The 20,638-nt window shown below is 39.3% G+C and overlaps 2 protein-coding genes across 2 annotated transcripts in view; one reads left to right on the forward strand and one right to left on the reverse strand.

Annotated features, from left to right (window-relative positions):
- Positions 1-20,638, forward strand: part of CAMK2G (calcium/calmodulin dependent protein kinase II gamma) — a 233,771-nt gene that overhangs the window by 27,392 nt on the left and 185,741 nt on the right. The gene's annotated exons all lie outside the window — the stretch shown is intronic.
- On the reverse strand, positions 1,012-8,647 carry PLAU (plasminogen activator, urokinase). Its single transcript, XM_026851338.1, has 10 exons — positions 8,541-8,647; positions 7,398-7,452; positions 7,119-7,223; positions 6,436-6,601; positions 6,025-6,110; positions 5,726-5,915; positions 4,960-5,114; positions 3,840-3,980; positions 3,119-3,267; positions 1,012-2,255 (listed from the first exon to the last, which is right to left on the reverse strand). The coding sequence occupies exons 1-10, from the start codon at positions 8,598-8,600 to the stop codon at positions 2,061-2,063; spliced, it is 1,302 nt and encodes a 433-aa protein (XP_026707139.1). The 5' UTR covers positions 8,601-8,647; the 3' UTR covers positions 1,012-2,060.

The raw sequence follows: 20,638 nt of genomic DNA on the forward strand, positions 1-20,638 counted from the left end.
TAGTGCTTGGCAGAATATTGTTATGATATGTGCAAGCATTTTACTTCACAGTTACAAGCATCACACAGATATGTGGCATCTTGATGCTGTGATACAAACTCCTCTCTATAAAGCTGCTATAAATCCTGTTTATACACTTATCTCCAGTCTGTCTCATTTTACAGCTTCCTTAAAAGAAAATAAATCAAAGCAGACAGTGGATGCTCTTTAGAATGGTGAAATAATGCTAGGATATCACTGTGTTCCCTTAACAACCCAAAAGAGAAGACCTTGAGAATATTTTCTGCCTTTGTTGTCTGTCCAAATGAAAGAACGTATCTTCAGTGAAGACTTACTTTGAGTTTGTCCAGAATTAGAAATGCATCTAGCTTTAAGTATTTATCACTCTCTACTATGAAATCTGTTCTAGCCAAACTTCTTTCTTGAAAAAGAAAATAACTAAAATATAAATAAATCTTGCTGTTCAGCTGTCATTTCAACTACCTAAAATTTTGCTTGGCAGTACTTGAGGTCAATTGCAATCACATCTCTTCAAAAGTTGTGTCCACAAAGAAGTACTGAGGAAAGCTGAAATTAGCACTTTCGTTTTAGTACCTTTCTATGATATTGCTACATCGCATTCTTTCACATCCAGTTGCATCTTAATGAAGTTGAGTGAACCTTTGAAACTAAATCTCTTGATCCCCCCACCAAGTGATTTGGATCTTATTGCAGAGCAGTTCTGGAGCATGAGAACACTATTCCCTTAGGGTGAAGCCTGAACAGGAGGTTTTGCTTTATAGTTCCACCTACTATTCCACAAGTATGTGAAAAGGGCTTGTCCCCAGGGCTAGATGCAGCATGGGTATTAGGCCCTCAGCACTGTTGTTCATCCTATGCTTTGTCTTGCTAGTGCACACAGTTTTCTAGAAGATATTAATTTCTTATATGAAATGCTTTAGCAAAGAGGAAGTTCAGAAATTTATGTTTTACTAAATAACTTTATGGTTCAGAATAGAACTTAAAGGCCATTCTCTTTCACAGCATACCCTTCTCCTTTCAAGAGAAGACGAACAGATACATAAGAATAACAGAATTTTTTAATGATAGTTTAACATCCATAATACAAATAATAAGTTAAACACAGTAAAAATAATTAAATAAAGCTTGAGGTTCCAGCCCTCATACAAATAATTCAAATGTATAAAAGAAAGACAAGTTTCAAAATAAAACCGGCATAAGTCTTGGGGGGGGGAAGTAGTTTCCATATGATATCAGTTAAATTAATGGAAATAAAGTTCTGACTTTTGACATCTGCAGCATTCAATGGGTGCTAAGTCCTTAAATCCTCTCCTGGGTGCATAGGTCGATGTTAGGGAGATTGTATTTTCAGACTTCAGGCAACTCAGACACCTTCAGATATGACCTAGATGTCCAGTCAAGTTTCCAATTTGCCTTCTTGCAGCACAGTTCTTAACTGGAATACATTAAGAATTTGTAATGCTAACACAGCTACAGGTGCCATTCCTAAGATTTTACTGTATATCAGGTCTGTAGCAATGAATCCTATACACCAAGTGTTGCCCAGTTTAAGTAGACTTTGGTCCTTCATGCAGTTTCTTTCACTTTCTTCTGCTGCAAAGCCTGATCACTCTCTCAGTACTGGTTTTAACAGGTTACATTTTTAGGGCTTGAGTTTAGTGTGATGAGGAAAGACTTTAGACTCAGGCCATGTATAAAAGTGAATATTTGAGTTAAACAAGTTAAAACTGTACCAATACTTCCAGACCAAATGCTGGTTCATAAATGAAGTGGACAGATAACTTGATATGCATAGTATTTTGCATGGGAATACTCATTTAAATGTTAAATATTTTAGCTTCCCACTGAGTGGTTTTCAGGTAATTCAGAGTAGTAAGATAATATATCAACCGTCTCTCTCTGCCTCAGAAACACTGATGTGAGTGGCAGACCACACAAGCATTTAAAAGGAAATGCCTCTCACGACATTCAGGACTTCAGTGTCCTGGTATCAGTATAGGCTTAATCTTGTTCATTTGGGTCCAGCTGTAGAAAAAAGGTCACTTTGGTTCAGGAACAAGACGACTCTTGGCAATTACCGCATTCATACTGGAGTCAATCCAGTTAAGGTATTGAGTAACTCTGGTGTAAACACCAGGCTTGTTTTCCTTTGCGCAGCCATCTCCCCAGCTGACAATCCCATAAAGCGTCATCCTGCCATTGTGCTCACAGACCATGGGACCACCGGAATCTCCCTAACAACATAAAGAGAACATATTAAGTCACTTTCTGCAGATGGAGCCTTTGTAACAGGGAGCCTGTGATTATTGTTTTTCTAGAGTGAAACAAGCTAGTAAATACCTATGAGTTAAAGTTTTGATTTTTGAGAATACTACATAGGTGGAACAGAAGGCTCAGCATCTGCTGCTACTTGAACACACAGTCTATAAGGTGAGGAGTTCTCTAGTTCCCCCCTAGAAGGGCACAGATAAAATAGTTACCTCACATGCAACACTCCATCCTAAGTGTATAATCACAGATATTAGGCTAATGATAAAAGGCCAAAGCCAACACAGCCAATTATTTATCACAATTGTTTCCCTGTCCATAAGGTACACTTAAGGACTACACCTGTTCTTTTTTGTGGCCAGTATGGCCACTCTGCCCAGTAAGGGTACAGCAAAGTAAATCTAGGTTTGATAAATCTGTGGAAGGGCTCAGTCTCACCCTGTAATTCACCTTTTATCCCTTTGCAGGTCTATAGTTAATGTTAAGAAAACACAAGCTGAGACTGGAATAGCTGCTGTATTCCTCTGATGCATATCAGCCAATGCCTGAATAGGTTGTAAAATAAGCCATTGCTGTTCCTCATGGCCTAAAATGCTGAATTTCTTGCACGTCTGAAGAAGGGTCTGGAGGGGATAACACCTAACTCTAGATCCCAACCTTCTTCCATATGTTTGGCCACACTACATGTCAACTCCACTGGATGTACTAAAATCCCGTTACATAAACAAGAGATTCTTCTTACTAGTAGAATTGTAAGATGCCACCAGCTGATCCATATATGGATACATGCATTTAAAATTATTTAGAACATAAAACAAACTAGTTTTACCTTGCATGCATCAGTCATCCATGTGGGATCTCCAGCACAGACCATGTTGTCAGTAACTCTGATATTGTCATAGTATTCATATTTGCATTTTGTTTGTGATATTAAGTTTACAGTGGCTGACATCAGTCTTTGAGCATAGAAGATGTCATCTGCAAACAGAAGACTATTTAACTATTTTTTCCATCATCCAAGACAAAAACAAAATAACCCCCATAACACATACTTTCAACACCTAAAAAATTAGCATAACCATTCCAGTTCCTATTCAAGGCTCTTAATTCCATCTTATGCAGTACTGGTTTACTTTTACTGTTAATAAGTAAGTTTTTCCTCTTTAAAACAAGTGTTCCAAATGCAAACTATAGTGTTTGGTTTCTAGAGGGGAAAAGTTTGATAGCTTTTGAAGACAGTTCTGCACAAATCCAATCCTTTGTTAATCCTCCATCACAGCTTTATTTTTTTCTACTCATCATCCCATCAGGAATGAAAAAGTTGATGTTTTTTACATCTTGGCTTACTTTGTATGATCTCAAGTGTGAGAAGCATCAGATAGGAAATGCCATGGACAACCAAAGATAGCAAAGATCATCTTTGAGATATGCACATGGAGTATATCTAATAATAGAAAGGAATCTTTTTTAATCCTTTGCAGATCATGGTATAAAAATATCCAGTTCTCACATTGTGGAAATAACTTTGGAAAGAAGAGTCATTCACTTACAAAAATCTTGTTTTCCATAGCCAGATATTTCACACCGGGTATTGTCTCGTAAGTAAAGGTTCTTCTCTGGCAAGCAGACTGTTCTGACATATTTGGATTCTACAGCACACTGTCCAGAAGTTGTCCTTATCCTTATCAAAGCTAAGAAAAAAGGCAGAGAAGTTAAATTTGTAAAGAAAGTTTTTCCCCTCAAGTTCTCTGACAATAGGAATATCAGGTACAGTTAATGGCAACAGTGGCAATTACATTTAGTTCTGGTTACACTGGGTTCTTCTCATTGCTTTTGGAATGACACTGGGTCATTGTTTAGCAACAATAAAACTAGTTTCCCAGCACTAGAACTGCCAAATGTTCTAACTTGAACTTTCTTCCTGGCAGAATAGAGGTTGATAGCTCAGGGAAGATTCTTCTGCAAGTATATCTGCAGGTGCTTTAAAATATCAGCTTTCTGACTGGATGTAGAGGGTAGCAGCCACTGCCCTGCTAAAGAGGGGGCAATTTATATGGTACTTCTCACCAGAAGGGCTTCTGAAGGTATTCTTTGAGTCTTTTTCCTTAGCAGCAGAAATTTGGAAGGGGTGGTAGAGTCTTAAGTGTCAAGTGCAAGAGTGACAAGTCTATTCTGGGAGAGTTGCAAAAATTCATCTGACTTTGTTGATTGTGATTTAGGGATAGGCTTGTGAAAGCCAGAGAGACTTATAGAAGTCAATACTTACTCAGGATAGTCCTCAGCTAATGTGGTACCCAATTTGGCATTCTTCTACTATACACTATGCATGCATTTTTTTTCATCATTTACTATACATATAGCATGTTGTCTGCAGACATAGAAAAATGTTAGAAATAGGATGCTGGCCACCAATGCTTATGAAAAATTTGCACGTTGTACAGGTCCAGAGATAAGACAGGCTTATAGCTGACTGCATGCCGGGTAATGTGTCTGACAAATTTGGTTTGTGGCACAAGTGGAAAAATCTTGCTCAGTACAGGCCTAGTTCTCAGAAGCACCTAGTTCCTGTTCCTTCATCCCATCTCTGGTTCTACTTTTTAGAAGAGGTATGCCACAATTACATAGCCTTCAGCTCAGTGTTTTAAAGGTTCGTATTTAGATGACACTTACCAATATCATTCTCATTGCCACCTGTGTCATCTGTGAAGTCAGGGTGAGAGATTATGTCATCAACCATGAATACTTGTTCCTTATCATCAGTAACATTCAGTATGGACTTTCCAAGAAAGACTTTGTAGATGGATTTGTTTTGTGGTTTTTTTGACCTGAGAGTAAAAGAGATTCAAGACTGAGTTTGAGAGGTCAACAGTTCAGATCCAGTCCCAGTTCTGTTTCATGTTTACTTTAATGCTGACAAGAAAAAGCAAAATTTAGTCAGCTTTAAAAAACTGGATCAGCTTTCAAAGGAAGGCATCTCAATTTTTCATTTGAAGGGATTAAGATCTTCAGTCATTTTTAAATGCACACCTAGCTAGCTGGTACTAGTGCCAGGCATTGGTGATGAGAATCCTCTGCAGAATGCTAGGAGGATCAACTTTCTACAGGAAAAACAACAAAAAAACCACCCATAGATGTATTGCTTGACAGCCCATCACCTTCCAGTGCAACTTTTAAGTTTTGTGAACAGCTAAGGTAAAAGTGAAACCCTGGCTCCAGTTCATCCTAAAATTGTTTAAATTGCATAATCCACCAAAATGTTGGCATCTTGCTAGCTCATGCTGCTAGAGTTGAACTCTGAGGCATAATGCTTAGGGCTGCTTTTCTTGTTTTGCTCAATCTTACTATGGTACATTTTGAAGGGTTGCTCGGTGAGCATTACACAAGAAATCAGTTGAAGAAATTTATAGATAAGAAGGATGCAGAGCTGTAAACTTACGGAGTATGAAAACAATGTGCTGCTGTAAGCACCCAGCAAGGGTCAATGAGGCTGCCACCACACAGAAAATGGTCAGTGCCTTTTATATTTTGGAAGATGCCAGCTACCCAAGGCTGAGACTCAATCTCTGCCTGGCTTCCACCAACAATCTTGAAGTACTTGCTGATGCTCCTTTGACCACATGCATGCCCTATGAAAGGAGAAATTTTGTTCAGATGTTCTTACAACTAAGTCCCAACCTTGTGCTATTAAGGAAAAAAAAAAAAAATCATCACTCCTCTTAAGCTAGTGTTACTTACCACACTTCTCTATGTTGCAGGGTGTTTCTTGAATGGCAAATCCCTTCTTGGTGTAACACCAGGGACTGTTCCTTCCATTTGGGTTTCTAGAACATAGAGGAATTGTTCTTTTTATAATGACAATTTTTAAAAAATTATAGTATCTCAGAATTCTAACTGTCCTGAAAGGGCCAAAACCGTTCTGTTGCAAGACATGCCAGAGAAAATAATTAACAACTGACTATTACTGTTGCATACTGGGAATTTTACAATATGATCAGCTTCAGTGGTGAGAATGCTAGATGCTTCAAAGAATTATATTCCAAGTATTTTTAGTCAAAATTAATATCTAATATTTCATTAACACATGTACTATGACTTGAGGCATTTCTGGGCCTGTGACAATCCTAGAAAGAGTGATGCTTTATTTACCTGCAGTAGCTGTGTTTGCCCAGTCCAAGCTGCAAAGCATCCTTCAATTGAGCATGGTAACGACCCCTCCTGATTACTGAGGGAAGGTCCCATGGCAGACATTCATCTTCCATGGCCATTCCTCTGTAGTCTTCCCCATTCTCAGTATAGCATATGCTGTTAGTATCTGGTAAAATAAATATTTTGTTAGCAGTGTGTTCTTGTTTATAATTGTACTGAGACAAATAATCTATATGAAACCTTCTGATGAAAAAAGTCAATGCATTACACTTGAAAACAGATGATGCAAAAATCTGGACTGATTATATATTCTTATTAAATTTGTTCTGTATGAATTCTGAGCATCAAGTATCTTACACTTTAAAGTACGCATATTGCTCTTTAATAGTTACAGTGTATTTCACAATATAATCAGTTCTTCTGGTTCTGAACACTCCTAAACAAGTTCACTTTCACCCAGATGAAAACATTCATGAGTTAGCCAACATTAGTGAGAAGGCAAGGACAAAAAAAAAAAAAAAAATCCTGATTTTGCGTCTATATTTAGTTGTTTCTCCTCACTTAGTCTGGTAGCACAATTGCTAAAGGATATCCAGTCATGTGTTTATGGGTAATACTTTCACTTGGCATCTCATTTTAGTTCTTTTCAATCAATTTAGATAGTACTAAGGGAGATAGATTACCTAGTTCACAGTGAATGCCAGTGTATCCTTCTGGGCATATGCAACGATTAATTCCACTAAAGAGGTAATAGGTAATGCAGGTTCCTCCATTCAAACAGTGGCATTCTGAAAGTAAAAGACATCAATAATTAGAGGCAAAGCATTTGAATGAAGTGAAATGTAGTAGCAAACTAAGTTTTATGGATTTAAGTATCCATAAGAGTCTTCCTTCTTGTATGAAGATGTAATTGCAGGATAACAAGTTCTTTTCAGGTTCAGGTAGAATAGACAGATATTTACCCTTGTGATCTGATCTGTGTTTATAGGGTAGCTTGTAGTGCTTCTTGATATAAACCTAGGAGAAAAGAAAAAAGGATTTTAAGGAAACAGTTTCTTTTATGTGGTTTGATTATCCTTTATAGGCCCAAGCTCTATTCTCTACTGGATGCATTTAACAGTTTAGTTTTTTGCATGTAGTTACCAGCTGAACCTGCTCTGTGGAATCTGGATGTAAATGAAAAGTAGAACTCTACATGAGCAAAGCAGAATGGGGAAGAAAAAGTCCTACACTACACAAAAAACTCTGGAAAAAAACACCAAGCAGGTCCACTGCATCAGGTTAACATTGCAATTATTTCTACTATAAGGACTTAAGCAGCTCTCAACGGTCAGTGTCTCTAAAACAGGGAAGGAAACTTCTCCCTTGCTACCTCTCAGTCACCAAGCAGTGCAGCAAAGAAGCAACATTCTTCAGCTGTATCTCATTTTGTTTGGTGACCTTAGTGCTTCATGTTTGTGCCATGGAATAAAAGCAAGTAGATTTATACAACAGATTCTTGCCCTGTACTTCAGGTACTGCCTCTGGTTTGCAGGCTGTATATTTTGTTTGCCATGGAATTAAATAAGATTAGGCTTTTAGTATACTTTTCACAGATGTTAAGTGGGCTTGTCTGAATAAAACAAGTTATGGTGACAATATAACTCCATAATGTTGGTGAATAGCTCTGCTGATAGATATCAACTGCCATACAAGTTGATAGTCAAAAATACCCAAATCCATATATCTGTTGGTCCTATTTTAGCATCACACTTTCAAGTAGGGGAGGAAGAAATTTAGCTAAGGCCCAATAACCACCTCCATGGAAGACCAGTGAGCTCTTGGTACTCAATGCCCAGGTCTAAATTGCATTAAGAAAAAAAAAAAATCTAGATCTCCTGGTTATTGCACGTCTTCACTATCTGAATGCTAGCAAGACATCTTAGGGTGGAGCAGAATCAGAACAAAAACATATTTCTTGGAGCTGTGTGTGCAACAGATGTATATGTAGATGCAAAGGCAGCAAAAAGGAGAATTCAAGTCAAAAGCCTACTACACTGTCCAAAGTAGTATAATCAAAACTAGAAGTGGTTCCAAGTGAACCCCCCATTTGTTTCAAAACTTACAGAATCTAGTCCCATGACAAGGGCACCCAGGGTTACTGTGAGGAAGATGAGTAACTTCATGTTGTTAGTTAACTTCTCACTTTGTTCCTCTTCTATCTGTATTATTTTGATTCTGAAAATAAAGAGGAACTTAGTGTCTTGTTGTAGCTTGCAGCATCAGCTTTCTGGCTTCTATTGTCATCTGTTGGTTTCAGGTTAAGTCACAACACAATTAACAGAAGATTTAGGCACTGACTTGCTGTGGAATATCTGCTTATTATTTCCATATGTTAAATAAGAAGTTATTGTTTGAAGCTTTCCTTGCACATTTAACAATACAACCAGATTTGTTTGGAGTTAAATAAAGCAGAGAAAGGGAAATTGGAAACATCCATACTCTGTTTCTGCAGGGTAGACTAACACAGTTCGAAATTGGCAGAGTAACTCTCCAGCTGTTTGTACCTGTTTAACTGATTATTAACTATCTTGCAACAAAAGCACTGAACAACTACATTCAGTGTATGAAAGGGAAAGGTCCTTTTCTCATTACCGCTATAGTTGCTGACTGCATCTTGTTGATGCTAGGCACTTAGATAAGCTTGGCCACCTCACTGAGTACCTCTGACCACTGCAAACTCTTGAAAGTCTGCTCTTGGTGTTACCTCACTTATTTACAGTATCAGAGAGGCTTAGAACATGTTCTGTCTTGATTTCTTATATGCATCTGGATCATGTACCCAACTATCTATAACAATCTTCCCAATAGCAACTGTTAAAAACCAAGCTTATAAAAACACCCAGGGAAGAGAGCTATTTAAGTACCACTACGCCTTCTGGGTTTTTCTTTTAAATTGCAACACCAATAATGAGATTTATTTTTTCAAAGTGGCCTCAGTTCTAGAAAACTGCAAAACTTGATTTTTTTAAAGATTCCATGGGAATCTTTGTTATATCTACATCAGCAAGCAGTGCGGTAGGAGAGGGGATGCAGAATGGAGTTGGTGCTGAACACCTGTTCCACACTGCATCTACTTCAGAGGTTTTTACATTCAACTGGTTTTAGTTTGGTCCTGCAGACTGAACACCTGCTGATATTCAGAGAGCATCTTCCAGTTTGGTTTTATTCAGAAGAAATACAGCACAAGTACTCTAAAGCCATTCAGTGGTGTGAACAAAAACATGGGGAATAGAGATCACTGGATTCATTTGGAAACAGCTGACATGATCCAAACCAAAATGCTAATGTAGATGCACCCTTTGCTTATAAGCAGATTTCACAATGCAAGAATGCAAATCATGCCTCAGGTACTCAGGCATGCACACTGTTCAGATTCAGTCATGATTTCAGCAGGTATGTTTTCCCTTAAACACTATTCATATTAAGATTATTATTTTTAGCACGCTTGGCAGCTATGCAAGCAATTCATCATTTGTTACCACAGTTAGTTTCTCAGGCCCAATCTTAGCATCACATATAGCAGCAGTGCTGATTTCTTGTGAAAACTACAATACGCTGTAGCACGTAGAACATATCTTCCCCCCTACCAAAACACTGCATCACAGGCGATTTTCTTTTTTTTTTATTTAAAGCGCAACCACTCAGTCCTCTTGGACTTAAACCTGACATTTTTGCCCTTAAATGATAACAGGGTTGTAAAAGCACAGCACTTACCAGCGCAGGAGCCCCGGAGAGCGATGCCGATGGACACCAGGCAGCTGCGGGCGGCGGGCGGCGGGCGGGCGCTATAAAGGCCGTGGCGGGGCGGGGCCGCGGCTGGTGCCACCGCCCTGGGGCGGGGCCGCCCCGCCCCCCAGGACCTGCGGCCTCTCGGCCCGTACCTCTCTGCTGCCGGAGTGACAGAGCGGCTGCCCGTGACTCAAGGGGGAAATTTTAAACGCTGCTTTTTAGTTTCGGGGGGCGGGGGGATACGGTCAGGGCGAGCAAACGGCTCGGTTCGCAGTTAGATTTCTGTAAGGGGCTCCCCGCGGCACTCAGCGATTTCTTAAAGGCGTTTAAAAATAAAGAGAAATGTGAGGGATAGCCGTGAGAAGAATGAATTGTGCTGAAACATGTCTAGCGAGATGAACAAGCGTGGTGTATTCGATTCATACGGCCCTACCCATAATGAGAGAAGCACAAATGATTTATTAATTAGTAGAGGATTAAATTGATTCAGGTGTGGGTTAAACAGCCCACTGGGAGGGGGTGTTGGGCCAGAATGTGTGCCGGAGGAACCCAATGTGTCTTCAGAGAGCTGAAACACAGGACATTGGAGGCGAACAGGGTGCATTCTTCATGCCAGCTGGAATCTATTAGGACACAGGGCTAAACTCACCTACTCCAAAACTACTTACAGCTCTTCCGCCCCTAAGCATCATTCTGCTCCTAGGAAATTGGTCATGACTTTCCCATCATATCTATTTTCCAAAGACATAGTCAAAGTGGGGGCATTATTTCATAAGATGTGGGTGGAGATGTGAACTGCCAGACATCTATCTAATAAGGCAGGTCCAGTGAAATAGCCTTTCCCAGCCCAGTCAAATCTTTTTTTTCACATTATGCTGTGATGTTGCATAACAGCAAACCCATACATAGTATTTGTGGGTATATTCGTAGGGTTTAGCTTCAGGTAGCGCAGGTGACTAAGCTGAGGCAGGTCTCCATAGTCTGTGTAGCTGATGAAGAGCAGTTTCTTCAGGGGTCAGGTTAGAGCAGGAGTTGATCTAAATTTCCCTCAAGAGGAATGTTTTCATAATTGGAAAATTTAGAGCTTAAAGAGACAACCCCTCAACATTTGACACCTAACTTCACTGGTATGAGTATGGCTTAGCTTTCTTCTTCCCTCCCCACCTTCTATTTAGGTCAAATCTGTGGTATAACCATACCTTTATTTGGGTACTGGCCACTTACATTCTCTATCCATTTCTGTTCAGATCTTAAAGCTCACGTCAGAACAGACATCATGTCTGCCAAAAGCATGCCCAATTCACTTCACTGAATGGCAGGAACTGAGTCAAAAGAAACAACTCAAGCTGAAAGTCCAAAAATAAACTAAAGTAAGGAACAAATCTTTCTGAATTTCAGGAGAGTCCTTTTTCCCTCTCTTTGTGGTGACTGAATATATCAACATCCTAAACAATTAGATCCTCTAAGAAACAGGGCAGAAATTATCAAGGTAGAATCCCCATGGCATGTTTCACTTTAGAGGAGTGGCTGTGGAGTAAATTTATCCTAGGGAATAAATTCCAGGGAGAGAAATAATCCAGATTTTAAAAGCAGTCTGGAATATGTACTCACTCAATGAATTTTCATATACCAACCTTACACATAATAAATAAAGAAATGGGTCATGGTTGATTCAGCAGGGAGAGAAGGGAAGGGACAAGGTGCAGGGAAGAGGAGGGCTCCTCAAGGCTGGACAGCTCCTCTTCTTCCTCCTCCACACTCCCAAGGCGCAGTGCTAAGCCCAAGGTGCTAGGCCTTGGTGGTTTCCTCAAACTCTGTTTCTGGAAAAATAGTCAACCCTAGAGCATCTGGGTTTCCTCTTTCACATTTGTTGCTCTCTGAGAAGTGCTGTAGAAATGTGAGCAATTATCTTCAACCTGAACCTTTGACCAAGCTGTGTAGATGTCTGCTGTTCCTCATTTACCCCCTAAAACCTGAAGGTTCATACTTGTTTCCTAGGTCCAAGAGCCAAAACCTTTTGTTGTCTTCACTCTGGCACAAGATACAGCAAGATACAAAACTCCCTTTTTCTACCATTTGTCATATACTTAGGTTTTACTGAAATACTCTATTACTTTATTCTCAATTACAAAATATATCTTAAAGGCCATCAGAAGTGACCCTGGCTGTGGTGTTGCTTTGTTTCAATTGGACTGGTAACAGTTACTAATCAGAAACCCTGTTATGTTCGCAGTACTGCTTTAATGCTATCAAATTCCTTTGGTCTGAATATTTGCACCTAGATAGGTGAATGAATTATAGTTGAATGACTGAACTGAAACTGTGGTTTAGTGGAGAGATATCCAAGCTAGCTGCAAATGGGTTTGCTTTGGTACTGCAAGTAATCTCACAACAAACAAGGCTGCATGATCTCTGTGAGCATTAAGTGACTCTTAGGGAAGCAGAAATGGATGAGAGAATTTCCAGTGCTTGAGTTCACCGAGCTGGCTGGCACAACAAGTTCTGAAGTGAGGTTTCAGATGAAGTAAAGCATTGGACCCTTGTAATGTGCCCTGTCTTAAGGCAGAGACCTTGGAAAATCTGTAGCTTGGCAGTTCTGGCAAGACCTCCACCTAGCCTCAAAGCTGGACCTGCCTACACAGATAGGAACTGCACAGACCCAGGGAGTGGGAGGGGTAAAATGGAACCAGTTCTGCTACCAAGGGACTTTTGGTGGTTTCAGGGTCAGGATTTATTCATTGCTACATGTCTTGAGAGTTTAGAAGGGCCTTGTTACAAGCCATATTGTCTCTCCAGAATAAAACTGTGATAGGATAGAGGAAAAGAAAGTCTTTGTAACTCAAAATCCAAGTTGCTTGGGAAGAGCAGTGAACAAAAGAAAATACCTATGGGACCCTCAGTGAAATTCACTTGTCCAGTAGATACTGAGTAATGACAAGCCATGGGGTTTAAGAAAGAAACTCTTGTACAGATTCATGAGCAAGTTTTGTGTGTTGAGAACCACTTCTGCTTTCCACTATTTAGTTCTTTTTTATTTGTACGTGTCTGTAGTTTCATCACTCTGGTCTCTTATTTGAATTTGGCAGAGGTGTGGGCAGGATAGGAAGGGGGAAGACTTCTGAAGAAAAGAGAGGTGTTACAGAAGGTGGTATGGGTGACCTTACAGAAGACACTTTACTTGCTTAGTGGGAGTACAGCACCTAAACAAGAAAACGCAATTCAGAAAATCTGAATTAATTCTCTCATTTACATAGTCAGGCTGTTAATAATAGGGATTTATATATTTCTCTTGTCCATACCTGGATTATAGCACAAAGAAAATCTATACACCTATTATGAGCTTCTCATGTGAACCAAGTCTGTAAACCCCTTGTAGTCGTATACTACTTCTCTCAAGCAGAGATCGAATGCAGTGGATCCAACCCTGAAGAGCTAGTAGGATCAGACCCACAGTCAGACAGTTCTTGGTTTACTGTGATTCTGTGATTTAGTTTTCAGCTGCTGATAAAAATCTTGCTGATTCTTTTAATTTATAGTTGAAGTAACTTGAATGTTTCAGACTAATCTGCCAGCCTGATTTAGCAAATTTAGAAAAGATAACATTCCATTCCAACTAGATAAGGACACAGACCCTCTTAAAGAAATACAGGGTTTTTATCTCATGGTGGTGCACTGAAAGAGATTGTGAAGTTTGCATTGTTTTGCAGGGGTGGAGGTATTATTAGTTCCAGTGTTCATTTTCACAGCGGATGATAAAATATTAAAACTAAAGAGAAATACTATCCATGACACATTGATTCTAGTGGTCCATCTGTAAACTCCAAAAGAATAGAATTCATGGAGAATTAAATAACCTGTAAATATTAGGAAAAATAACTGCCATAGATGTGATGTTCTATCAGGAAAAATTTCCCTTACTGTGGTACCCCGATATTCCACATTGATTTTCTCAGTTGGGGACACTTGCTAACCAAATAGGAATTTCCACATGCTTAAAATTACAACCATGATTAGAAATCTGTCCTAAACCTGAAATTCTGCCTCTGTGAGCAGGCATTTTTGTAAGTCCCTGCTCAAGGTAGTGTGTCTCAGTTCAGGGGGAGCAGTCCCTTCTGTCAAGGCACTTTCAGAGTCAGAGCTCAGACTAGCCTGAAGCTTTTTATTGCCTTAAGTCTGGTGGTTGTGTGGAACACTTTCTGGTTTGTATAACATATATGTAATATCAGAATTACTCCTTTGACTAGTAAAATATCTGTTTAGGCAACAAGGCTTCCTGTGAAATAGGAAAAAAAAATAATTTGCAAGTTCTCTCTACTCAGCAAATTAAGAACAAAGAAGTCAAAATTTGCATATGAGCGGTTATGCGTGCCTAAACCTCTGACATCTCACCTAAAAGATCAGGGTTAAGCCTCCCATTCAGTATTTAGTTAGTGATTAAGAATACAAAAGCTAAGAAAACACCTAGATCCTTTTGACATGACTTGTGATCTCCATAATGATAATAATTTTGTTGGATTTTTTTAAAAAAAGAAAATAGCTTATCACTGAATTACATAGTTCCAACTACAGGTATAGAATATAAAGACTACAGCTATATTTACAACTGCTTTGTGTATTGGAATGCAACTTCAAAATCGAGCAGTATTGTGTGACAGTAAATTTTGGATTATGGCAGAAAGGATTTCAAGGCAGTCATAAAATGTGTTATAAGTTTAAGGAAAATCTTCTAGTATAAAGTTGTTTTAGAATATTCTAGCTTCACCTTTAAAAACACAGTCACTTTTACAGTAAAACATTTTGTATTATCCCTTTGATAATAGCCAAGTTAATTCTTTTAATCAGTTTGGTTCTAACTCATGAGATAATAATATATATGACTGAATAAACCAATAGATTTTTAAATGTAAACAAATAGATTTCAAGTGTTACATTATCACTGTTCATAATGTTAAAAATATACAGCTTGCTCTTTAATCTTATACTTTCAAATTAGAGTTTGTATGAGTCCCAGGAATTTCCAGAGGAGCTGATTTTAAGTCAAATGTGATTCATAAAAATTCTTGTACTTTAATGACTCTTGATTACTTGTCAGTTGTTTGTGGTTGAAATCTGAAGCAAATGGTGATCTCATTTCCTTTAGGTATAATTCAGCTACTCAGGTTTCTTTGTTGATTTAAAATTTTGTTCCTTTTCCTTGCTGCCTACTGTTTTTCTCTTATCTGTGTTATCTGTGTGGGTAGAAGTAGCAGAGTGTATCATCTGAGGGCCACTGGACTGTCTCCAGATGCTTGTTGTCATTATTTACTGCTTTGCGAGCAGAAGGAGTAGACAGCCTTTATCTTTAAACCAGTGTAATCAAAAACTTGCAAACTTGCTTCAATCTCAACAAGCAACCAACTGCTGTTGGTTCAGCTGTTTTATTACACGAGGAGAGAATGTGGTTGAAGCTTTAAAACAATACAATTCCTCTCAAGCATAGTTTTCTTCAAAGCAACTGACTGTGCTAGAAGTTGACTCTAGGTACAGGCTGAGCACCTTGACCACCTGCAAAATCCCCGGTCTCTGGTTCCTTTCATTCATGTGTAGAAAGCAGCTACTTGACGAGTGTTCTTTTTCTATATACAATGGTTTGTTGTTTCAGTGAGCTGTCCGGATACGGATATTTTTTTTAACAGCAGTGATCACATCTGAGGATTTCTTCATCAGCTTGCTATGCACCTGCTTTTAAGATATGTCTTGCATCTTATTCGGCATTTATGAAAATCCATTGATCATGAAAATCACCAATCTCTGACATTTGTTGAAATGGCTCAGTTGAGACAGCTAATACCTAAATCAAAGGTTAGTCTGAGCTACAGACCTTGCATCCAGATCCTAAATAGCTTAAAACCATGTCTGCATTTAGTTCTATCTTTAGTTTCTAGTTGCTAGTAGCACTGGGGGGCACCAGAAAAGAAGGTTTCTGAGTCTGAAAGTAGAAGGCAGAAAGCAAATACAGAGGTTTTTAGGGGTTAAGCTGTGCTTCTTTTGGTGAGCTTAAGTGTTGAAGTAGAATGTTTTTCAAGGGAATCCTGTGTCTGCCTGACATTTACTGATCTGGAATAGCACATTGAAATCTAACACTCGAAATTTACAGAAACAGCTGGCTTGGACTATTATTTCCACAGTGCGTCAGTCAATCAGATTCACATTCTACAGGAAAACCAACAAACTGGGAGTGCGCCAGTTGGCAGACTTCTGGAGAAAAAAGATTTGCTAAAAACTGGGAAGAAAGCAAATTTTGGGGGCTGAGTTCTGCATGCTATATCCCAGTGATGGTGTATCCAGGGAAGCAGCATACCCTATATCCCTCTGCAGTACAGCTTGGAAGAGAAAATTGGCACTGCTCATCTCCGCAAGAGGCTGCCTCAGAAGATCATTTAGGATTCCACTCCTCCTTACTCTGTCTTGGGCTTTCCTACTCATGAAGGAGGATAAATGCCTAAGCTAACATAGACAGTTCCTACCTACAGAGAAGGAAGTGGTGATTTTACAGGCTGTCCTGCCAAGTAGCACTAATACCATAACAGATGTCTTAAGTGGGGAGACAATTAATTGTTCCTGCTCTCAGTAGGGTGTAACACTGCCTGCTCTTACCAGTTTGAGAAAACAGCATGTTGTGTAGGTCTCAAATCTCTCAGGTAGAATCCAAGGGTGCAGGATCAGTGGCAGGGAGCCCTGTCTGCCCAGAGGGCAGCAGCTGGGCTGAGTGTATCCTTTGCTGTTCACCCGAGATGCAGATTGCTTGCAGCCATGGCACAGAATAGTGCTACAATACTTAAATGCAGGATTGTTTTGAATGTAAATGTCCAGGTTCCATAATGGTGGGCAGCAGTATAAATTTCTAAAGCATTAATTATCTAAATAAATATAAGCTACAGAAAAATAACTTTGTAATAATAACATTAATGACATTAGTCATGGACTGTTCTATGAGGTACTGAAAAAGCTCTGAAGAAAGAAGACACCCCTGTGAATTTACAGGTGAAGGAAAAGAATACCAGATGCAGAAAGGTGGGTGTGTAGAGAGCCCATAGGGCAGTACTGCCCAGTGTATCAGGCAGCATCTTAATATATTTGCAATTGAACAGCTTTTGACCAATTCAGACAAAAAAGAGTTTTAAGGAGAAAAAACAAGTTGCTTCCTGGGTGCTGTTGAACAACAGCATTCTTCCTGCATAAGCTCATAAAGAAACTGTGCTGAGAAGAAAGGGGAAACAGAATTAGCTTGGGTACTCTAATAACAGCATGTATCTTGGGTGCTCTAATAATAGTACTTATCTTTTTCCCCCCTCCCACTCCTTCGAATGTTTTGGCTGCAGTCTTCTTTTTTTTTTTCTTGTTAGCTTCCTGTAACTTATTTCTAGTATAGAAACTGCTGCCTTCCCTAATCTTTGTTTGCTGATTGTTTAAAGTTTATAGAGTTTAAGTAACTACATCTCTAAAGAAAGTTGTGCTTGCTCTTCTGCAAGAACTATCCCATCTGTGCAGTTGCAGCTTTTATTGATGGACAAAGGGGAACAAAAAAAAATGAGAAAAAAGAGAGATTACCGAGCCTTCTTGTATATGATAAGCACAGAAAAAAACTTTTAAAAATACTTTTTGTTTTCAAAATAAGCCTTTTTTTATCCTTGTGCAAAGTCTTGCAGAGGTCATACTATCCAGCATGTCATACTATCCAGATAGTCATACTATCATCAGTACCACCAAGGGTATTTCTGCCAAAAAGCACAAATACTTACTTTCTGTCTCCCTCCTCTGTCACCATTAATTTTTCTTGGTGATATTGACCATTTATGCCATTCTATGATTTTGGTTAGAACTGTTGGAAATGACAATGTTTTATTTCTCCTGAAATGTATGTGGGTTTGAGCAAAATATCTCCAAATGAGACACAGCAAAGCCTCCATCATTGCGAGTTTTTGAAACAGTTTTGGAGTGCATCTTCCCTTTGTTCCCCAAGAGGTGTCAGGATTATGCTCACTTGTCTCTATGAACCAAGCAGTGGTAGGCATTTACAGGCAAGATGGAGAAGGCAAGGTGTAGAGCAGAGTCCATGCTAATAAATCTGTAAGGCTCAGCATCTTGGGCTGCAGCTGGTACTGCTGTTGTCATGATCAGAGAGGCAGGGTGGAAGGTGGCAGTGGGGTGGGGGGGAGAGGGGAAGAGACAGTGTTAGGTGTCATTTGCCTTTCAGAAACTGCTATGTGGTTTAGCCAGGAGAAGGGTAAGAAGTGTTATTAAGTAGCTGTCAGAAATGGAAGGAGAACACAGTAGCAAAAGAAGGTTGTGCTATAAAAGGTTGAAAGCCACTTATCCATGGACATAATATCAGAAAAGTTAGTAAGTGGACAGTGGAAGCTGGAAACGCAGGTTATTCAGGAGGAGTCAGCATCTAGAGGATGAATGTGAGAGGACAGGCCTAGAGGACATAGGTTATGAGGTGCTCTGAGAGTGAAAACAAATTATATGTGGTTGACTCAGTGAAGAACAGGCAGATGAGACAGGATGACTTGATCAAAGAGAATTCCATAAGAGAAGCCTTTGCAGGAGCTTTTCTGATTGCAGACAAGAGAATCAGAATTGCATTTGTCAAGGCTTCTGACAGGTAGAAAAGTTGCAGTGCTTTCAATGATAAAGAAGGTGGAGGACAGTGGTTTTGGGCCCAAAAGGACCAGGAAAGATGGAGCTCTGTCATAACTGAGTTTCATGTTATGAAAGATCTTACAAAAGGCGATACCAGACAGATGTGCAGATTTACTCTTTGACAGAGTGAGGGGGGTTTACAGCAGACATGTAATATCACCTGCATAGAAATGGCAAATTAGTTCGTGTTTCCAAGTGATATGTAAAATGAAGGAAAAAAGGAAACCAAAAGAGAGCCGTTTCAAGGCAAGAAGTGTTGAGTTAGAAGAGTATGAAGAGAGGCAGTGAAGGAGAGAGCTGTGGAACGTAACCAGTGATGTATAAAGGGATCTCCCAAGCCCATGGAGAATGAGGACAGAGCTCTGCTTCTGAACAGTTCTGGTGAGAATAGCTACCACTCCATGCAAAGGACAGAGGAAGACTGGAGAAAGTCTAAACTTCAGTTGGAGAAGGAAATCCACTGTTAAGTTGGTATTTGGTGAGCTCTGAAGACATCAGTGTGTGAAAGTGTTGCAAGTAGTCTAAGGAGTGGGATATAGTTAAGGTAAGACAGACAATAGGAAAGAATTGGATTTTCCCTCCTGGCACCTGGTGATGAACATTCATGTTGTAGTCCAATAGGAAGGCTTTTGCCAGCCTGTGTGAATTCCCCTGAGACAAATGGAAATTTCTAATATAGTCTGTGTAACACAATTCATTATATGGAACTACTTCTATGAATAAGCATTACTCAGTGGGAGTAAGGAATGTCAGGACAAATCCTAGGCTACTGTATTATGCTGTACTGAATATTATTTAAAACTACCTTACACTACACTGAATATTATTTAAAAGAAAACTAGATTATGGAGATCCTTGTCTTCTGTTGACTTCAATGGAATAGGTCTGGGGGCCAAAATACTAATTCAGAGACCCAAACCCTCTTCTGAAACACACATCTATAAGTTCAGGTACTGAATAACATGTTTATACTGGTGTAACAAGGCACAGAATTTGGCCTGTAATTATTCATGTCTGTTTTCTTGTATCCACAGAATTATACAAAAAGCCCACTGTAGAACATATGTTCCAATGAAACTGCTTTTCCTGGAAAGCTACCCAGCTGTCTCTTGTGCCTCATAGATCTCCCATTTATCTCTCTGCAGGTCCTCGTTCTCATCAGGACAAGGTGATGAATGACTCCTGCCCTGGGCCACCCTCTTCACTGAAAAAGCTGGGAAGAGCCTGGAATCCCAATCTTTCCTCTCAGTGTAGCTGCAATAAGTGGATGCTGCTACTGCTGTCTCTTTTGTCAAGCTCCTGCTCTTAGAAGATATGTTGATATGAGTCTTAGCGCAGGTGCTGAATGTCAGTTGTGCAATGGTTCTACAAAAGCATGAGCTCATATACCATGGGAACTGTTAAATGATTTTAGGGCTGCTTTTTTTTTTTTTTTTTTTTATGTTTTCATGCCTAAATTCAATATGTGTGGAAATTAAAAGGCAATATAAGTTACTAGGTCACTTGCTTGCTTCGGATAGTTTTTGGTGATTAATGCTATTCTTCTGCCTTTCGTTCTTCCCATTGTGTGATTCATATTGAAAAAGTAATTTATCTTGTATTAGTAGGTGATTCCACAATAGTATTCAATGCCAGGCAGAGGCATTTGCTGTGACCCTCGAAGCAAGTCACTACATTAACATGAGATAATTCCTGAAAGGGAGGTTCATTAAACTGACAGTGCAACATGGTTATGGTTTCACAGCTC

The sequence above is a fragment of the Athene cunicularia genome, assembly GCF_003259725.1.
Source record: "Athene cunicularia isolate RWA chromosome 6 unlocalized genomic scaffold, athCun1 chr6_part1, whole genome shotgun sequence".
NCBI lineage: Eukaryota > Metazoa > Chordata > Aves > Strigiformes > Strigidae > Athene > Athene cunicularia.